Consider the following 15,536-nt stretch of genomic DNA (forward strand, 5'->3'; position numbering starts at 1 on the left):
GTTTTTATTTATTTTAGAGAGAGATCATAGGTGAGCAGGAGAGGGGCAGAGAGAGAGGGAGACAGAGGATCTGAAGCAGGCTCTGTGTTGACAGCAGAAAGCCCAATGCAGGGCTCAAACTCACAAACCACACGTGAGATCATGACCCGAGCCGAAGTCGGATGCTCAACCAACTGAGCCACCCAGGGGCCCCTTATCAAAGTTTTCTTAATCAATTTACTACTAGTCAGTCTTGTGGATTTACCAACCCTATAAAATAAGTGGATAGCCACTGGCTTCAGAATGTAAGAGTAGTAGATTCTTCTCTGATGCACCCACATACTTCTGTTCCCACTGGCTGAGTTATACCTTACCAAATCAGTTGTCTTGTTTCCAATCTCATTTATAATACCTATTGCATTTGCATTGTAATTATTATAATTTAATTAAATGTGTAAACTATGAGAATGAGAAGGAAGTTGTTTCTGTGAAAACTTAAATTGGAAGCTATGGAGAACTCAGTGAAGATGACTCATTAAAAACAAATTCTGTAGAAGAGATGTAAGCAAGACAAGTATAAAAAGATTGGGAGGGAATCCTACAAGAGATAAGGACTCTGCCCTCAGTGTTCCACCTTAAGTATGTTAAAACTAGAAAGTGTAAATGATGTGTTATATCATGTTTATGTCAGAAAGACTTGGGAGTCCAATCAGTGAGCCAAATTGACAACAACAAAAAGCTCTGACTTTATAGCAGAAAATGAGTAAGTAAATGTAAATTACATGTTTTAAGTTAAATACTTTAAGGCATATATCATTTTCTTATGATTCCTTCCTTTAGCCAATTTCTAACTGCCAGTTTGGATCACTTTGCATAAAAGGGCTTCTACTGTTTTATTATTATTATTGTACTATTGTTTTATCCTTTTTGTTTGGTTTTGAAAAAAATCTAGGTTCACTCCTGAAAAACAAATACAAATGATTACAGATTCTGTTTGTTTGTTTTTGTTGTTTTTTTAAACTGCCCGTCTCTTAATCTCATGTGTTCTTTAGTTAAGCAGAGATGGCTAGAGAAACTTTTATCTGAGGTCTCTCCCCCTCCCCGCCCAAAAAAGGAAAGAAAAATGACAACCTGGAAACACAAGTGCATGCATTCGTGGCATTCTTTCTGTATATACAGAACATCTGTTGTGTTTTAACCTGTTAAAATTGTAGTAAAAAATATTTCATAATGAAATTTTAATCTAGCATTTGTGACATTAGAGGGACCCAGAGTTCTTTAGAACGTATTTAGAAAGTCATCGGGAAGTGTTCTCTGCTTTTTTTTTTCTGGTTTCTTCTCCTTCTATTGTCCCACACATACGGTAAGGTCTAGATTTAGAAAGTACATGCCATCGTGACTTTTTTTCACATTGCTTTCTCTTGTAAAATTCTTAGGTCCATAGAGGATATTCTAGAAAACCTAGACCTCTGGGATGTATGCCCCTCCTGACATTGTATTAAAGTGTGTGTGGGTTTTTTTAAGGATCATGGAAATAAGTAATGTGTCATTTCTAGTCCAATTCAGAGGTTTATGTTGATTAAACCCTCCTCTCTTCATACTGCAAACTCTTTCATAATGCCTTCCTAATCCAACTACTTCTCTTAACAATTCACAAATTATCAGAACAGAACAGGAAGAATATATGTTCAAAAGTGACTTTCATTCCAATTTAAAGGTGCTAGTCTTCTGCCGTTTTCAAAGATTCTGACATTGATCAGTTAATCAGCATTTAAAAACTTTCAGGGCCAGAGTGCTTAGCTGCTACATGGTTACTGCTTATGATGGTTCACATAGCAAATACACTGAAGGTAAAGAATTCCAGCTCCAAATATATACCTGTACCCCAGTGACAAAATATATAAAAGCGACACAAACAAAAAACGACTTCCGTTTTAAAAATTTGCTTGAATATTTGGGGAATGAATATCAACTAAATCCCAGGTACTATGCTAGGTTCTAGGGATTCCACAAGAGTAAAGTTAGTTTTTACTCTCGAGAAGCCTAGTCTAGAGGAGACTACAGACGAATAATAAGGAATTAAATTACAGTGAACTATGTGCCATGTGGGGGACCAAATCCCCCCTTTAGGGGCCTGGGGGGAAGGAAATGTGGGAGTACTCAGAAAAGGCTTGATTTGAGTGGTTGTTAGGGTATCTCACTGATGTATTGTGGTCTTATGTTAAATTCTAAAGGTATCCAGTGATTTGAGTACAGGATAAAGAGAAATTAGCAGCCCCTTCACTTACTTAGCTAATGTGTATTGATGTTATGCTTGACACAGTACTCTGGGAACACCACAATAAATAAAAACTGCTTTCTACTCCCCAGGGCTCAAGTGCTTTATCTGGGGAAGCCTACACCTTCAAATAAGTAGTTATGAAATAAGACAGTCTAAAAAATAAGAGCATAAAAAACAAAAAAAAAACAAAATATGAGTCTATATATACTATAGTGGCAGTATGTGTGCAGTGTATAAGCCCTACCTGTATTGGGATAGCCTCAGGCTTCAATTTTGAGCCTTTTTCTCATCTTGCTTTGCTTTAGTTTCATCTGTGACAGTACACTTGCTTCGGAGAGTTGTGGTTGGTGGAAGCAATGAAAAGGATGAAGGAACATGATGGGCCTGGCACTGGAGAAAAAGAGTTTGAATTAGGAGTCTGGAATAGAAATGTATCCCAATAATCTTGATTTATCTATTTTTTTAGCCCATTTGTATGTACTTTCTATATATTCATTCTCATGCAAGGCACAACTCTTCTGATACTCTTGCTGACTGTTAAAAAAACAAAAACAAACAAAAACAAAAACCAGGCACTGTCCCCTCAGAATGCCATCATTTCCAAGTTGTATGTATATAGGTGTGTGCTTCTCACTCAATTCTACAACGCTTTGAGCCAGCCCACAGTAAGACCATCTGTAGTAACGTTAACAAGCAAATAGTAATAACCAATTGGTAAATGGGAAGGTTCAGATGAACAAAGGTTGGTAAATTGTTGGTAAGGAGTTTTCAGTTAAGTATCCTAATATTTCAGTTCAGATTAGGAAAAAAAAAACATTAAAATAAGAAAGTAGCTTATAATAGTAGCCTATTCATGCCAGCATCCTATCTCTGAGAAAGGCACTGAAGGGACATTTTGTGCACAGACTTAGAGATTTGCCCACCATGACACTTAGGGATCTAGTTTTGTGCTTATCCTTAAAGTAGCAATAATGACAATTTTGCTGAGTGCTCCTTATGCACCAGGGTTGGTTTAAAGCACTTTTAACCATTAAGATTAACCTGCGAGTTAAGTGTTATTTTACTGATAAGGAAAAAACCAAGGCTCAGAGAAGTTAAGCAACTTTCGATGGTCACATAACTAACCAAACACTATTAACCAGGTACCAGATAACAGCAAGGATTCAGCCCAGGCAGACGGACTCCTCAACCTGTGCTGTCTATTTAATTCCCCCAAATTGGTGTTTAGATATGTATAAAGAGGTAATGTCTACACAGAATGTGTGTGTGTATTTTATTTTCCAAAGAGGTTGTCTTCAGATTCCAATGAAAATGAAGTGAAGTCAAATGAAGAGCCACTCCTACGAAAGAGTTCTCGCCGATTTGTCATCTTTCCAATCCAGTACCCTGACATTTGGAAAATGTATAAAAAGGCACAGGCATCCTTCTGGACAGCAGAAGAGGTAAGTGGCATTACCTTTGACAGCAGTCATATTCTAGTGCAGTGTTCATATCTTCTGTCATAGGACGTTGAAAAATGTTAACTTATATTGTAAGATATGTTGGATAAGATCAGTTGTTTAAGATAATGTTTGAAATTGCTGAAACTAAATAACAGGGTTCTCCAATGTTTTATGTTTAGACTGCCGTCTATGCCTGTAAACATGTTTCCTGCTGCAAAAGTGGCCTCAGTCTCCCAGGCTTTTACTTTCAATATATTTTAGAACATTTTATATTTTTTTAATTAATTATTTTATTTTTATTTGAGAGAGAACATCAGGGGGGGAGGGGGTGGGAGAGGAGAAAGACACACACACACACACACACACACACACACACACACACAGAGAGAGAGAGAAAGAGAGAGAGAGAGAGAGAAAATTTTAAGCAGGCTCCACGCCCAGCACAGAGCCCAACCTGAGGCTCTATCCCACGACCCTGGGATCATGACAGGAGGCAAAATCAAGAGTCAGACGCTTAACGGACTAAGCCACCCAGGTGCCCTAAACATTTTCTATTTTTAAAGAGACTTTTGATTTGCTATGACCAAATAAAACTAGTCTTTATTTATGGTCAGCAGAATAAAAAAAATTCACCACAGCCAAAAAATGGCGGTGAAAGCCTTAGAGACCCTGCTTTCCATTGAGAGACTTACCTGATTGTGCAGAAAGAGCTGTGCCAGGGAATCTGACCACTAAGGCAGTGCTCTCCCTTCTGAGCTGTCAGCTGGAGCTCCTCCCAGTCTGGCCCCGCCTTCAGCCACATCAAACCTGGCGCTGCTGCTCCAACAGACAGGGTGGCTGTAGAATGCTGTATGTTAGGGGCATTTTCCGTCTTGAAAAAGAGTTGAAAACAATAAATTAGATTCCTTGCTGGTTTGGTAAGGACAGGTGGTCATGTAAATGGTTGCTCCATAGTTTGAACACACAAATAGTCATTATGTTCCTCTCTGAATATAATGGATGATACTTGCACACTTGCTCTGTGTGTACGTGTGTATTTATCTATATAAATAGATCCAAATCTATCTAAATATATCCATTTGTCTATTTTTCAGAAGATTGATTTCACACATGTAAACATGCACTGTTAAGAATCGAGGCCCTGGGGGCGCCCAGATGGCTCAGTTGGTTAAACGTCTGACTTCAGCTCAGGTCATGATCTCATGGTTTGTGGGTTTGAGTCCCGCATCCAGTGAGCTTGAGCCCCGCTTTGGGTGGGTCCTTCTTCCCTCTTTCCCTCTCTCTCTCTCTGGCCCCCATGGATTCTCTCTTTGCCCTTCACTCACTTCTCTCTCTCTCTCTCTCTCTCAAAAAAAGAAAGAAAGAAAGAAAGAAAGAAAGAAAGAAAGAAAGAAAGAAAGAAAGAAAGAAAAGAAAAGAAAAGAAAAGAAAGAAAACAGGCTCTGGAGCCAAACTGCTTAGGTACCAATCCTGACTCTACCACTTACTAGCTGTGGAACCGGGAACATTGGTTAACTTCTCACAGTCCTCATTGGAAAATCAGAAGGCATGAATTGTTGAAGTTTCTATTACACTAATTTTACCCACTTATCCATCTGTGTTATATTGTTAACATCTTTGTTATATTATAATTAACATACAGAGCAAAAATCTGAAACAAAATAAAACCCTGGTATTTTCTAATTGGGTCACACTGCTTGGCACGTCTGATTGTTTCTAACTGTCATTTTTAGGAGGTGTTTTGTTTGATATGGTTAACTGAACAAATGGAGTACACAGGTGGCTTTTTCACTCGTCATGTTAAAAAGCTACTTGTGATACTTGGGTTTCTCAGAATTCATTTGAAAATTACTTGCATCTTTTAGCGAATATAATACATGTTGTATTATGACTAAGAAATACTAATTTAAAAAAAATTTTTTTTAACATTTATTTATTTTTGAGACAGAGAGAGAGCATGAACGGGGGAGGGTCAGAGAGAGGGAGACACAGAATCTGAAACAGGCTCCAGGCTCTGAGCTGTCAGCACAGAGCCCGACGTGGGGCTCTAACCCACGGACCGTGAGATCATGACCTGAGCCGAAGTCGGCCGCTTAACCGACTGAGCCACCCAGGCGCCCCAAGAAATACTAATTTAAAAAATTAAAATACATAGGTTGGTACATATTTTATAGGAGGTTTATAGGAAGATTTAAATACCCATTAAAAATTTTTTTAAAGTTTATTTTCATTTTTGAGAGAGAGAGAGAGAGAGAGAGCGAGCGAGCGAGAGCATGAGTGGGGCAGGGGCAGAGACAGAAGGAGACACAGAATCTGAAACAGGCTCCAGGCTCTGAGCTGTCAGCACAGAGCTTGACGTGGGGCTCGAACTCATGAATTGTAAGATCATGACCTGGGTTGAAGTCAGACACTTAACTGACTGAGCCACCCAGGTGCCCCTAAATACCCTTCTTAAAAGGAAGTAAGACACATTTAGTTCCACATATTTTTCCTTCAAACATATTATGTTAGTTCCAATTTAGTCATTGTGTTATCTGTAGTTTAGGATTATTCTTAAATATGTCTGATCATCAGAAATCTTGATTTAGAAGTAAAAGGTTTAGGGTTTGGGTTTTTCTTTTAAAGCTACCAGGCAGTTCTAATAATGAGTAGTTTAGGATCAGTATTTAGATAGTGAAATTGAGAATAAGTGAAACTTATAAGACTATTTGAAGTTGAGTGTTTGAAGGGGTAAGTTTAATGTTTAAGAGTGAGCATATTATAGTATTAAAATTTAATATCAGGAGTAGAATACACAAAAACTAAGAAGGTACCCTTAAGTTAATCCTGAGTTGAGCTCTTAAGAGAATAGGATCTGGTTATTAGCTTGCATGTTTTAAAAGATATATACAACATATCCCCCCCCCCCCCCCCCCCCCCGCCACACACACAACAGCATTGTATCTCTAACACTTTTTACAGTGTCTGGCATATTGTAGGTGCTAAGTAAACATTTAAAGAATAAAGTAACAGGAAAAAGGATTTCAAAAAAGAACACAAATAATGAAGCATTAATCCTTTTTGGAATGGTGAAAGAGATTAGGGCTTCGTAAGAATAAATAAAAGGAGGACAAAGGACAGTTATATATTTCAAATGTTTATGAAGTTATTGTGAAAAATACTTCAGAGATCTTCCTAAGACAAAATAATATCTACAAGGTACATTTAAATCCTATTTTAAATTATAGAGTCCATCAAACTCTAGAGTACCTTCCTCTATTAACTGCAAGGACTAGTTCTAATAAGCATTTTCAGAAATATTTCTATTCCCAGAGGAAGCCATACCTGTAAATAACTTTAAAACCTGGGTGGTTACATGCCTGGCATTACTTTCTGGGTATAAAAGTAGATTAGCTGCCCGTAAAGTAGCAGCTACTATTGCTTACGAGGTAGTTAATCTAACACTACAGTAAGTATTATATACCATGTTAAAGCAATGGCAGCTGAAAGTCATTAGTTTATTCTGCCTCAGTTCCTTTTTTTTTTTTTTTTTTAATTTTTCAATGTTTGTTTATTTTCGAGAGAGAGACAGAGAGCAAGCAGGGGAAGGGGAAAGAGAAAAGGAGACAGAATCTGAAGCAGGCTCCAGGCTCTGAGCTGCCAGCACAGAGCCCATCATGGGGCTCAAACTCATGAACCGCGAGATCATGACCTGAGCTGAAGTTGGACGCTTAACCAACTGAGCCACCCAGATGTCCCTGCCTCAGTTCCTTCTTGATCAGTTTTTAATCTCTTCCCCCCCTTTGGCCCTTCCTTCATTTTTTCTAGAGCCACTAGATTGTTTTTCTCCCTAGATTTATTGAGATATAATTTACCTAAAATATTGTGTAAGTTTAAGGTGTACAACATACTGATTTGATACACATATATTGCAAAATATATTAGCTAACACCTGCATCCTGTGCAATAATTACCATTTCTTTTTTGTGGTGACGATAGTTATGCTAATTTTAATACTTTGAAAGAATATCCTGGCCAGTTTCTAAGTCAGAATATAGAGTCCTTCATAATGCTTTTATTGTGTTCCTTTGTAATAGTCTCGTCGGTTTGGGTGGCTATAATAATACATTAGACTGGATGGCTTACAAACAACAGAATTTTGTTTCTCACAGTTCTGGAGGCTGGGAATTCCAAGATCAAGTCTCTGGAAGATTTGGTACCTGGTGAGGTCTCAGTCCCTGGTTCATAGATAACTGTTTACTTTCTGTGTTTCACATAGCAGAGGAGGTGCAGAAGCTCTCTGGGGAGTTTTTTTATAAGGGCACTAATCCCATTCATGAGAGCTCCCCACTCATGACCTAACCACCACCCAAGACTTCACCTCCAAATACCATCACATTGGGCATTAGTTTCAAATATATGAATTTGGTGGGGGAACACAAACATTCAGTCAATAGCAGTTATGTTAACATTTTTTTCCTGTTTCAAGTTTTATTGCTACTGAGATGTCTCTCCTGAACTTTGAGATGAAAGTTAGTTTTCTAAACACTTTGAGAAGAATTAAACACCAAGTTAAAATTCTTGAAAATCTTTTTATTTCCAGGTTGACTTATCAAAGGATCTCCCTCACTGGAACAAGCTTAAATCTGATGAGAAGTATTTTATCTCTCACATATTAGCCTTTTTTGCAGCCAGTGATGGCATTGTGAATGAAAATTTGGTAAGGTTTTTGTTTTATTTCTGTTTCCATTCAGAAGCTAAATCATGATAATGGTGGTAAAACAGTCTGAACCTGAAAAATAATGTCTAGGAAATTAAGTAGATGTAGCTTAACTCTCAGAAATGTTTTTCTGATGAAGTGTCAGAGAAAAGGATACATTTCTCCCATTTGACCAGCAAAATATCATGAAATCAAGCATATTGTGCCAATCAAAACTACTTACAATGCATAGACATGAGTTTGATTTTTACCCTTAGATAGTAACCTTAATAGAGAGCCTGCACCTTAATAACCTTTCTAGAACTGTGTAATTGAGCTCTACATTCTGGTTCCCCTTGTTTAAACTTGTATTCTGGTTGGCCAGGAGGCATGCTTTCTTGTTAAAGAGAATTAGAAAGATACAAACTTTCATCATGAATTAGAAGGGGTTTTGTTCAATCTATCAGCTGTTGGGGAAAACAAAAAGACTTAAGGTCAGTTTTACAAAGCAAAGTATTTACTTTTGATGTTCTACGATGTACTTGGCTATAGGGAGTATCTCTACTTAATAGATCAGTTCATTTAATTGCTTAAGAATACATGATGCAACTGGATCCTGATAAACTTAACAGAAGACCATGGGGGAGGGGAAGGAAAAAAAAGAGAGGGAGGGAGGCAAACCATAAGAGACTCTTAAAAACTGGGAATAAACTGAGGGTTGATGGGGGGTGGGAGGGAGGGGAAAGTGGGTGATGGGCACTGAGGAGGGCACCTGTTGGGATGAGCACTGGGTGTTGTATGGAAACCAATTTGACAATAAATTTCATATTAAAAAAATATTTTAGAATATTTAATGCTTTGGCAAATTGTGCATAGTATTAAGTGAGCAAAATAGATAATAAAAGATATAGGTCTGAATCATTTGTATATATGCATAAAATAATTTGAAAAAATACATTATGCAACTAATTTATTGTGGAGGATTGATAGATAAACAATACTGCTTAAAATAATCTATAAGTTCTGTCTAACCTGTTCGTGACATGACATAATTTTTAAGTGATAATTATGATGTCCAGATTCTGATTTGCAATGTTTAATGAGAGCCCACAGAATTGGATATATATGTTTCCCTTATTTTCATAGGTGGAGCGCTTTAGTCAGGAGGTTCAGGTTCCAGAGGCTCGCTGTTTCTATGGCTTTCAAATTCTCATCGAGAATGTTCACTCAGAGATGTACAGTTTGCTAATAGACACGTACATCAGAGATCCCAAGAAAAGGTATTACCACTGGGATTTATTTACAAAGGTTTATGCTATTGCTTATGTTAAGAGCAGAACTGGGGCATCCAGGTGGCTCAGTCGGTTGAGCTTCTGACTCTTGATTTTGGCTCAGATCATGATCTCAGAGTCCGGGGATCAAGACCCCTGTCAGGCTCTGCACTGAGCATAGGGCCTGCTTGGGATTCTCTGTCTGTCTGTCTGTCTGTCTCTCCTTCTGCCCATCTCCTCTGTTTGCATGAGCACTCTTGCTCTCTCTCCCTCTCTCAAAAAAAAAAAAAAAAAAAAAAAAAAAGGCAGAATTTACTCCAAAACTAAATGTTAGGGAAAGATTATTCAAATGTTTTCTATCGTTTAATAATGTGTTGAGTTTAAAAAAACAAAAACAAAAAACTTGTATAGGGGCACCTGGGTGGCATAGTCAGTTGATCTCACAATTCATGAGTTTGAGCTCCATGTCTGGCTTGCTGCTGTCAGTGCAGAGCCTGCTTTGGGTCCTCTGTCCCCCTCTCTCTCTGCCCCTCCCCTGGTGACACTCTCTATCTCAAAAATAAGTAGACATTAAAAAAAAAAAAAAAAAGCCGGTAGAAAACCAGTTCATCTTTGAGTATTATATTTAAAAAATTGTTTATTAGCATAATCTTTTTAGAAATTGAATATTGACTTTAGCCAATTTTGTATCAGCACAGATCCAAACCACTAATTTGAATTTTAGTTTCATTTTAAGGCTTAATCCCTCGACCCTGGGATCATGACCTGAGCTGAAGTCAAGAGTTGGTTGCTCAACTGACTGAACCACCCAGGTGCCCCCAGTTGCAATTATTATTGATGATTAAACTATGAAAATTATTCTGATTAAGAAAAACAAATTTCTTAATTCTTTTGTTTTTACAGGGAATTTTTATTTAATGCAATTGAAACAATGCCATATGTTAAGAAAAAAGCAGATTGGGCCCTACGATGGATAGCAGATAGAAAATCTACTTTTGGTAAGTAGCTTTAATTTAAAAATCATCAAATTTGGCTCAGTTGATATAACACTTTCTATGTGGTGTGACTATCAGGTACTAATCAAAGTCACAGAATGGAAAAGGAATACAAATGTCACCATATGCACCTTTCATGGAATCATTCCTAATTCTTAGGAACCAGTGATAAAATAATCTAAAGCTGTTATCTATTTTGTTTAATAAGTTGTAAGTTGAAAGGTTAAGACACTAGTACATAATTACAGGTATATAAAAGTCACGTAGAATCTAATAAGAATATTATAGCAAGCACAGTTTGTCTCTGCTTTCATGAATGTTGATTTTAGAAATTTAAAGCAAGTCAAACTCACATTTTTTTCAGGGAACAAGTGTGTAGTTTCTGAAAAACTATACATAGTAGTTGCTCAATAAATATTTATTAAAATTAATTAAAATATTCAGATACTTTATTTGAATATCTCTAAGTACCTTTCTCATTCTCATCTATTTAATAATTGGTGGTCTTTACTTTCTGGTTGTATTCATTATATAGGGAAGCAAGTCTCAAAATTTTTGGTCTCAGGATTTCTTTATGCTTTTAAAAAATATATATATTTTTTTAATTTTTTTTTTAACGTTTATTTATTTTTGAGATAGGGAGAGACAGAGCATGAACAGGGGAGGGTCAGAGAGAGAGGGAGACACAGAATCTGAAACAGGCTCCAGCCTCTGAGCGGTCATCACAGAGCCCGACGCGGGGCTCGAACTCCGGACCGTGAGAGCCGAAGTTGGACGCTTAACCGACTGAGCCACCCAGGCGCCCCTATGCTTTTAAAAAATATTGAGGACTCATCTATTTGTGTGGTTTGTTGATATTTCCATATTAGAAATTAAAACAAACTTACATCATTCAAATTTGGGTTATTAAATCATTTTAAAATAGCAATAATAACCCATTATATTTTATTATAAATAAAATAACAGTAATACCTCATTATATTTTAGTATAAATAGCACATATTTATGAAAAAACACTATTTCATACCCCCCAAAATTTTGCAACCTTTTAAATGTCTGATTTAATAGAAGACAACTGGATTATATCTGCTGCTACATTCAATTTGTTGTAGAATATTTTTGTAGTTTATTGTATAGTTATGAAGAAAATCTAATCTTATTCAGATGGGTAGTTAGAAAAGGGAGCACTACTTTACCAGGCTTCTTAGATTATTGTGGATGAACACCAATGTATGCTCATGAGAGAATGGTAGTAAAAAATAAATAGTACCTTAGCATTGTTATGAAAATAGTTTTGACCCCAGACCTCCTCAGTATGTGGATTTCCAGGGAACCTCTGGACCACATGTTGAGAACCAGCAATGTAGAGAAGGGTATGGGGCAAGCCTGTTTCATATCAGGGAAGAAACAGATGTCTGCATTGCCTTCAGTTCATTTCAAGAATGAGAAAAGTGATGGTTCTCAATGGGCATAAAAAATCACCCAAGAGTTTGTAGAAAAACCCTGCAGAATCCTGGTCCTCACCAGAGAGTGATTTAGGAGGCCCAGGTAGGACTGGGGAATCTGCATTTTATATCAAGCTGATTCTCTCATGAGTGGTTTAAGAAATACCAGCTTTAAAGAAAAAAAGGAGGAGGGGCCCCTGGATGGCTCAGTCGGTTAAGCGTCCTACTCTTGATTTCGGCTCATGTCATGATAACGTGGTTGTGAGATCCAGCCCTGCATCTGGCTCTGCACTGACAGCACAGGACCTGCTTGGGATTCTCTCTCTCCACCGTTCACTTTCTTGCTCTCTCTCAAAATAAATACACATTTTTGAAAAAGGAGGAAAACGTCAAGGTGTTCAGTATGCATCAAAAATATTCGTATGGATAGGTACCAATGGCAAATGATGAACAGGCTCAGATAGCATATATTTCATGAGGTACCAATGGCAAATGATGAACAGGCTCAGATAGCATATATTTCATGATTACCAAAGAAAGTAACCTAGAAAGAGAGAAAATAGAGGAGGGCGGCAGCCACCATGTAGCAACATGAGGGCTCCAGTGAAATTCTCCATATTGCTTGCCCCAAGGCAAACCTATAGTGCAGATGCAGAAAAAGCACCTGACAAAATTCAATGTCCATTTATGATAAATTCAGGAACAAGACAAGGATGCCTACTCTCACCACTTTTATTCCACAAAGTATTGGAAGTCCTAGTTGGAGCAATTAGGCAAGAAAAAAAAAAAAGGCATCCAAATTGGAAAGGAAGAAGTAAAACTCACTGTTTGCAGATGACATGATATTATACATAGAAAACCCCAAAGGCTCCATCAAACAAACAAACAAAAAACTATTAGAACTAATAAAAAGATTCAGTGAAGTTGCAGGATATAAAATTCATATACAGAAGTCTATTGTGTTTCTATACAATAATAATGAACTATCAGAAAAAGAAATTAAACAATCCCATATATAATTGCATCAACAAGAATAGAATACCTAGGAATAAATTTAACAAAGGAGATGAAGACTTGGATATTGGAAACTATAAGCTATTGATGAAAGAAATGAAGACACAAATAAATGGAAAAATATTCCATGCTCAGAGATTGGAAGAATCAATATTGCTAAAATGTTCATAATACCCAAAGCAATCTATAGATTCTGTGCAATCCCTATCAAAATTCCAATGGCATTTTCAAAGAAACAGAATAAACAATTCTGAAATTTATGTGGAACCACAAAGAAAATCCCAAATAGCCAAGCAATCTTGAGAAAGAACAAAGCTGGAGGCATCATACACCCTGATTTTAAACTATTTTACAAAGCTATAGTAATCAAAACAGTATAAAAAAACAGACACATAGATCAATGGAACAGAAGAGAGAGCCCAGAAATAAACCCATGCATATATGGCCAATTAATTGATGACAAAGGAGCCAAGAATATACAATTGGGAAAAGATAGTCTCCTCAAAAGATGGTATTGAGAAAAGTGGACAACTACAAGCAAAAGAATAAACTGAATCACTATTTTACACCATATACAAAAATTAAATAGATTAAAGATGTGAATGTATGACCCCAAGCCATAAAACTCCCAAAAGAAAACATAGGTGGTAAACTCCTTGACATAGGTTTTGGTGATGATATTTTGAATCTGACGCCAAAAGCAAGGGCAACAAAAGCAAAAATAAACAAGTGGGATTACAGCAAACTAAAAAGCTTCTGCACAACAAAAGAAACCATCAACAAAATGAAAAAGTAACATACTGAATGAGAGAAAATATTTGCAAATCATATATCTGATAAGGGGCCAATATCCAAACTATATAAAGAACTTAGATAACTCAATAGCAAAAAAAAAAAAAAAAAAAAATTAAAAATAAGGAGAAGATCTGAATAGACATTTTCCCCAAAAATACAGATGGTCAACAGACACATGAAAAGATGCTGAACATCATTAATCATCAGAGATATGTAAATCAAAACCACAATGGTATCACCTCACACCTGCTAGAATGCTTATTATCAAAAGATAAGAGATAAGTGTTGGTGAGGATGTGGACAAAAGGGAGCCCTTGTACACTATTGCTGGGAATGTATATTTGTTCAGCCACTGGGGAAACCGGTATGGAGGTTCCTCAAAAACTGAAAAATAGAACTACTATATGATCCAGTGATTCAATTCCTCTTCTGGGTATTTATCTGAAAAAAGTTAAAACACTAACTCAAAAAAAAATCTGCATCCCCATGTTCATTGCAGCATTATTTATAATAGCCAAGATGTAGAAACAACCTAAGTGCCCATCAATGTATAAATGGATAAAGAAAATGTGGTGTGAATAATATATATGTTATTATATATATATATATATATATATATATATATGAATAATAATGGCACAGAATTTAGCCATAAAAAAACCAATGAAATTTCACCATTTGCAACAACATGGATGGACCTTGAAGGCATTGTAAGTGAAACAAATCAGACAGAGAAAAACAAATACCACATGATCTCTCTTATATGTGGAAACTAAGAACAAAAAAACTAAAAACTAAAATCCAAGCTCATAGATACAACAGATTGGTGGTTGTAAGAAGTAGGGGCTAGGGGGCAGGAGAAATGGGTAAAAGGAGTCAAAGTTTAAAAGAAAAGAGGGTCTATTGGGCAAATGTCTATAATCAGAAAAGCAAATAGGCTAATGTATAAACTTTTGGAAAAAAAAGAATCATTTCCCATGAACAACATTTCAGTTGACCCTTGAACAACATGGGTTTGACTTAGGTGGGTCCACTATACACAGATTTTTTTCAATAAATACAGTATATGTAAATGTATTTTTTCTTCCTTATTTTCTTTTTTTTTTTTTTTTAATTTTTTTTTTCAACATTTATTTATTTTTGGGACAGAGAGAGACAGAGCATGAACGGGGGAGGGGCAGAGAGAGAGGGAGACACAGAATCGGAAACAGGCTCCAGGCTCTGAGCCATCAGCCCAGAGCCTGACGCGGGGCTCGAACTCACGGACCGCGAGATCGTGACCTGGCTGAAGTCGGACGCTCAACCGACTGCGCCACCCAGGCGCCCCTCCTTATTTTCTTAATAAAATTTTCTTCAGCTTTATTGTGAGAATACAGTATATAATACATATAACACAAAATATGTGTTGATTGATTAGTATCTGTAAGGTTTCCATTCAACAATGAGCTATTAGTAGCTAAGTTTTGGGGAGTCAAAAATTATACATGGATTTTCAAAACAAAATCTATAATTCCACATATTTTAGAGAAAATCCTGAGAACAAAAGATTGAGAGTATCATTTTAAAGAATAAGCTTTGCGCCAACTCAGAGAAAAAAAGGTATAATGAAAAACTGAATTTCCTGAAATGAAGGAGG

At 36.7% G+C, this 15,536-nt stretch overlaps 1 protein-coding gene and 1 long non-coding RNA gene across 2 annotated transcripts in view; one reads left to right on the forward strand and one right to left on the reverse strand.

Moving 5' to 3' along the window:
- RRM2B (ribonucleotide reductase regulatory TP53 inducible subunit M2B) overlaps positions 1-15,536 on the forward strand; it is a 37,434-nt gene that overhangs the window by 5,142 nt on the left and 16,756 nt on the right. Inside the window, exons 2-5 of the mRNA XM_086695601.1 lie at positions 3,547-3,702; positions 8,285-8,401; positions 9,527-9,660; positions 10,555-10,649. Of these exons, the coding sequence (XP_086551727.1) occupies positions 3,661-3,702; positions 8,285-8,401; positions 9,527-9,660; positions 10,555-10,649 (388 nt within the window). The 5' untranslated portion in view covers positions 3,547-3,660. The remainder of the gene's footprint in view (positions 1-3,546; positions 3,703-8,284; positions 8,402-9,526; positions 9,661-10,554; positions 10,650-15,536) is intronic.
- LOC147571937 (uncharacterized) overlaps positions 1-15,536 on the reverse strand; it is a 65,638-nt gene that overhangs the window by 2,531 nt on the left and 47,571 nt on the right. Inside the window, exons 3-4 of the long non-coding RNA XR_015246816.1 lie at positions 4,395-4,573; positions 2,505-2,650 (exon numbers count right to left, since the gene is read on the reverse strand). This is a non-coding gene — a long non-coding RNA (uncharacterized LOC147571937). The remainder of the gene's footprint in view (positions 1-2,504; positions 2,651-4,394; positions 4,574-15,536) is intronic.

Source organism: Puma concolor, chromosome F2 (genome assembly GCF_028749965.1).
Source record: "Puma concolor isolate L17-30 chromosome F2, mPumCon1.1.hap2, whole genome shotgun sequence".
NCBI lineage: Eukaryota > Metazoa > Chordata > Mammalia > Carnivora > Felidae > Puma > Puma concolor.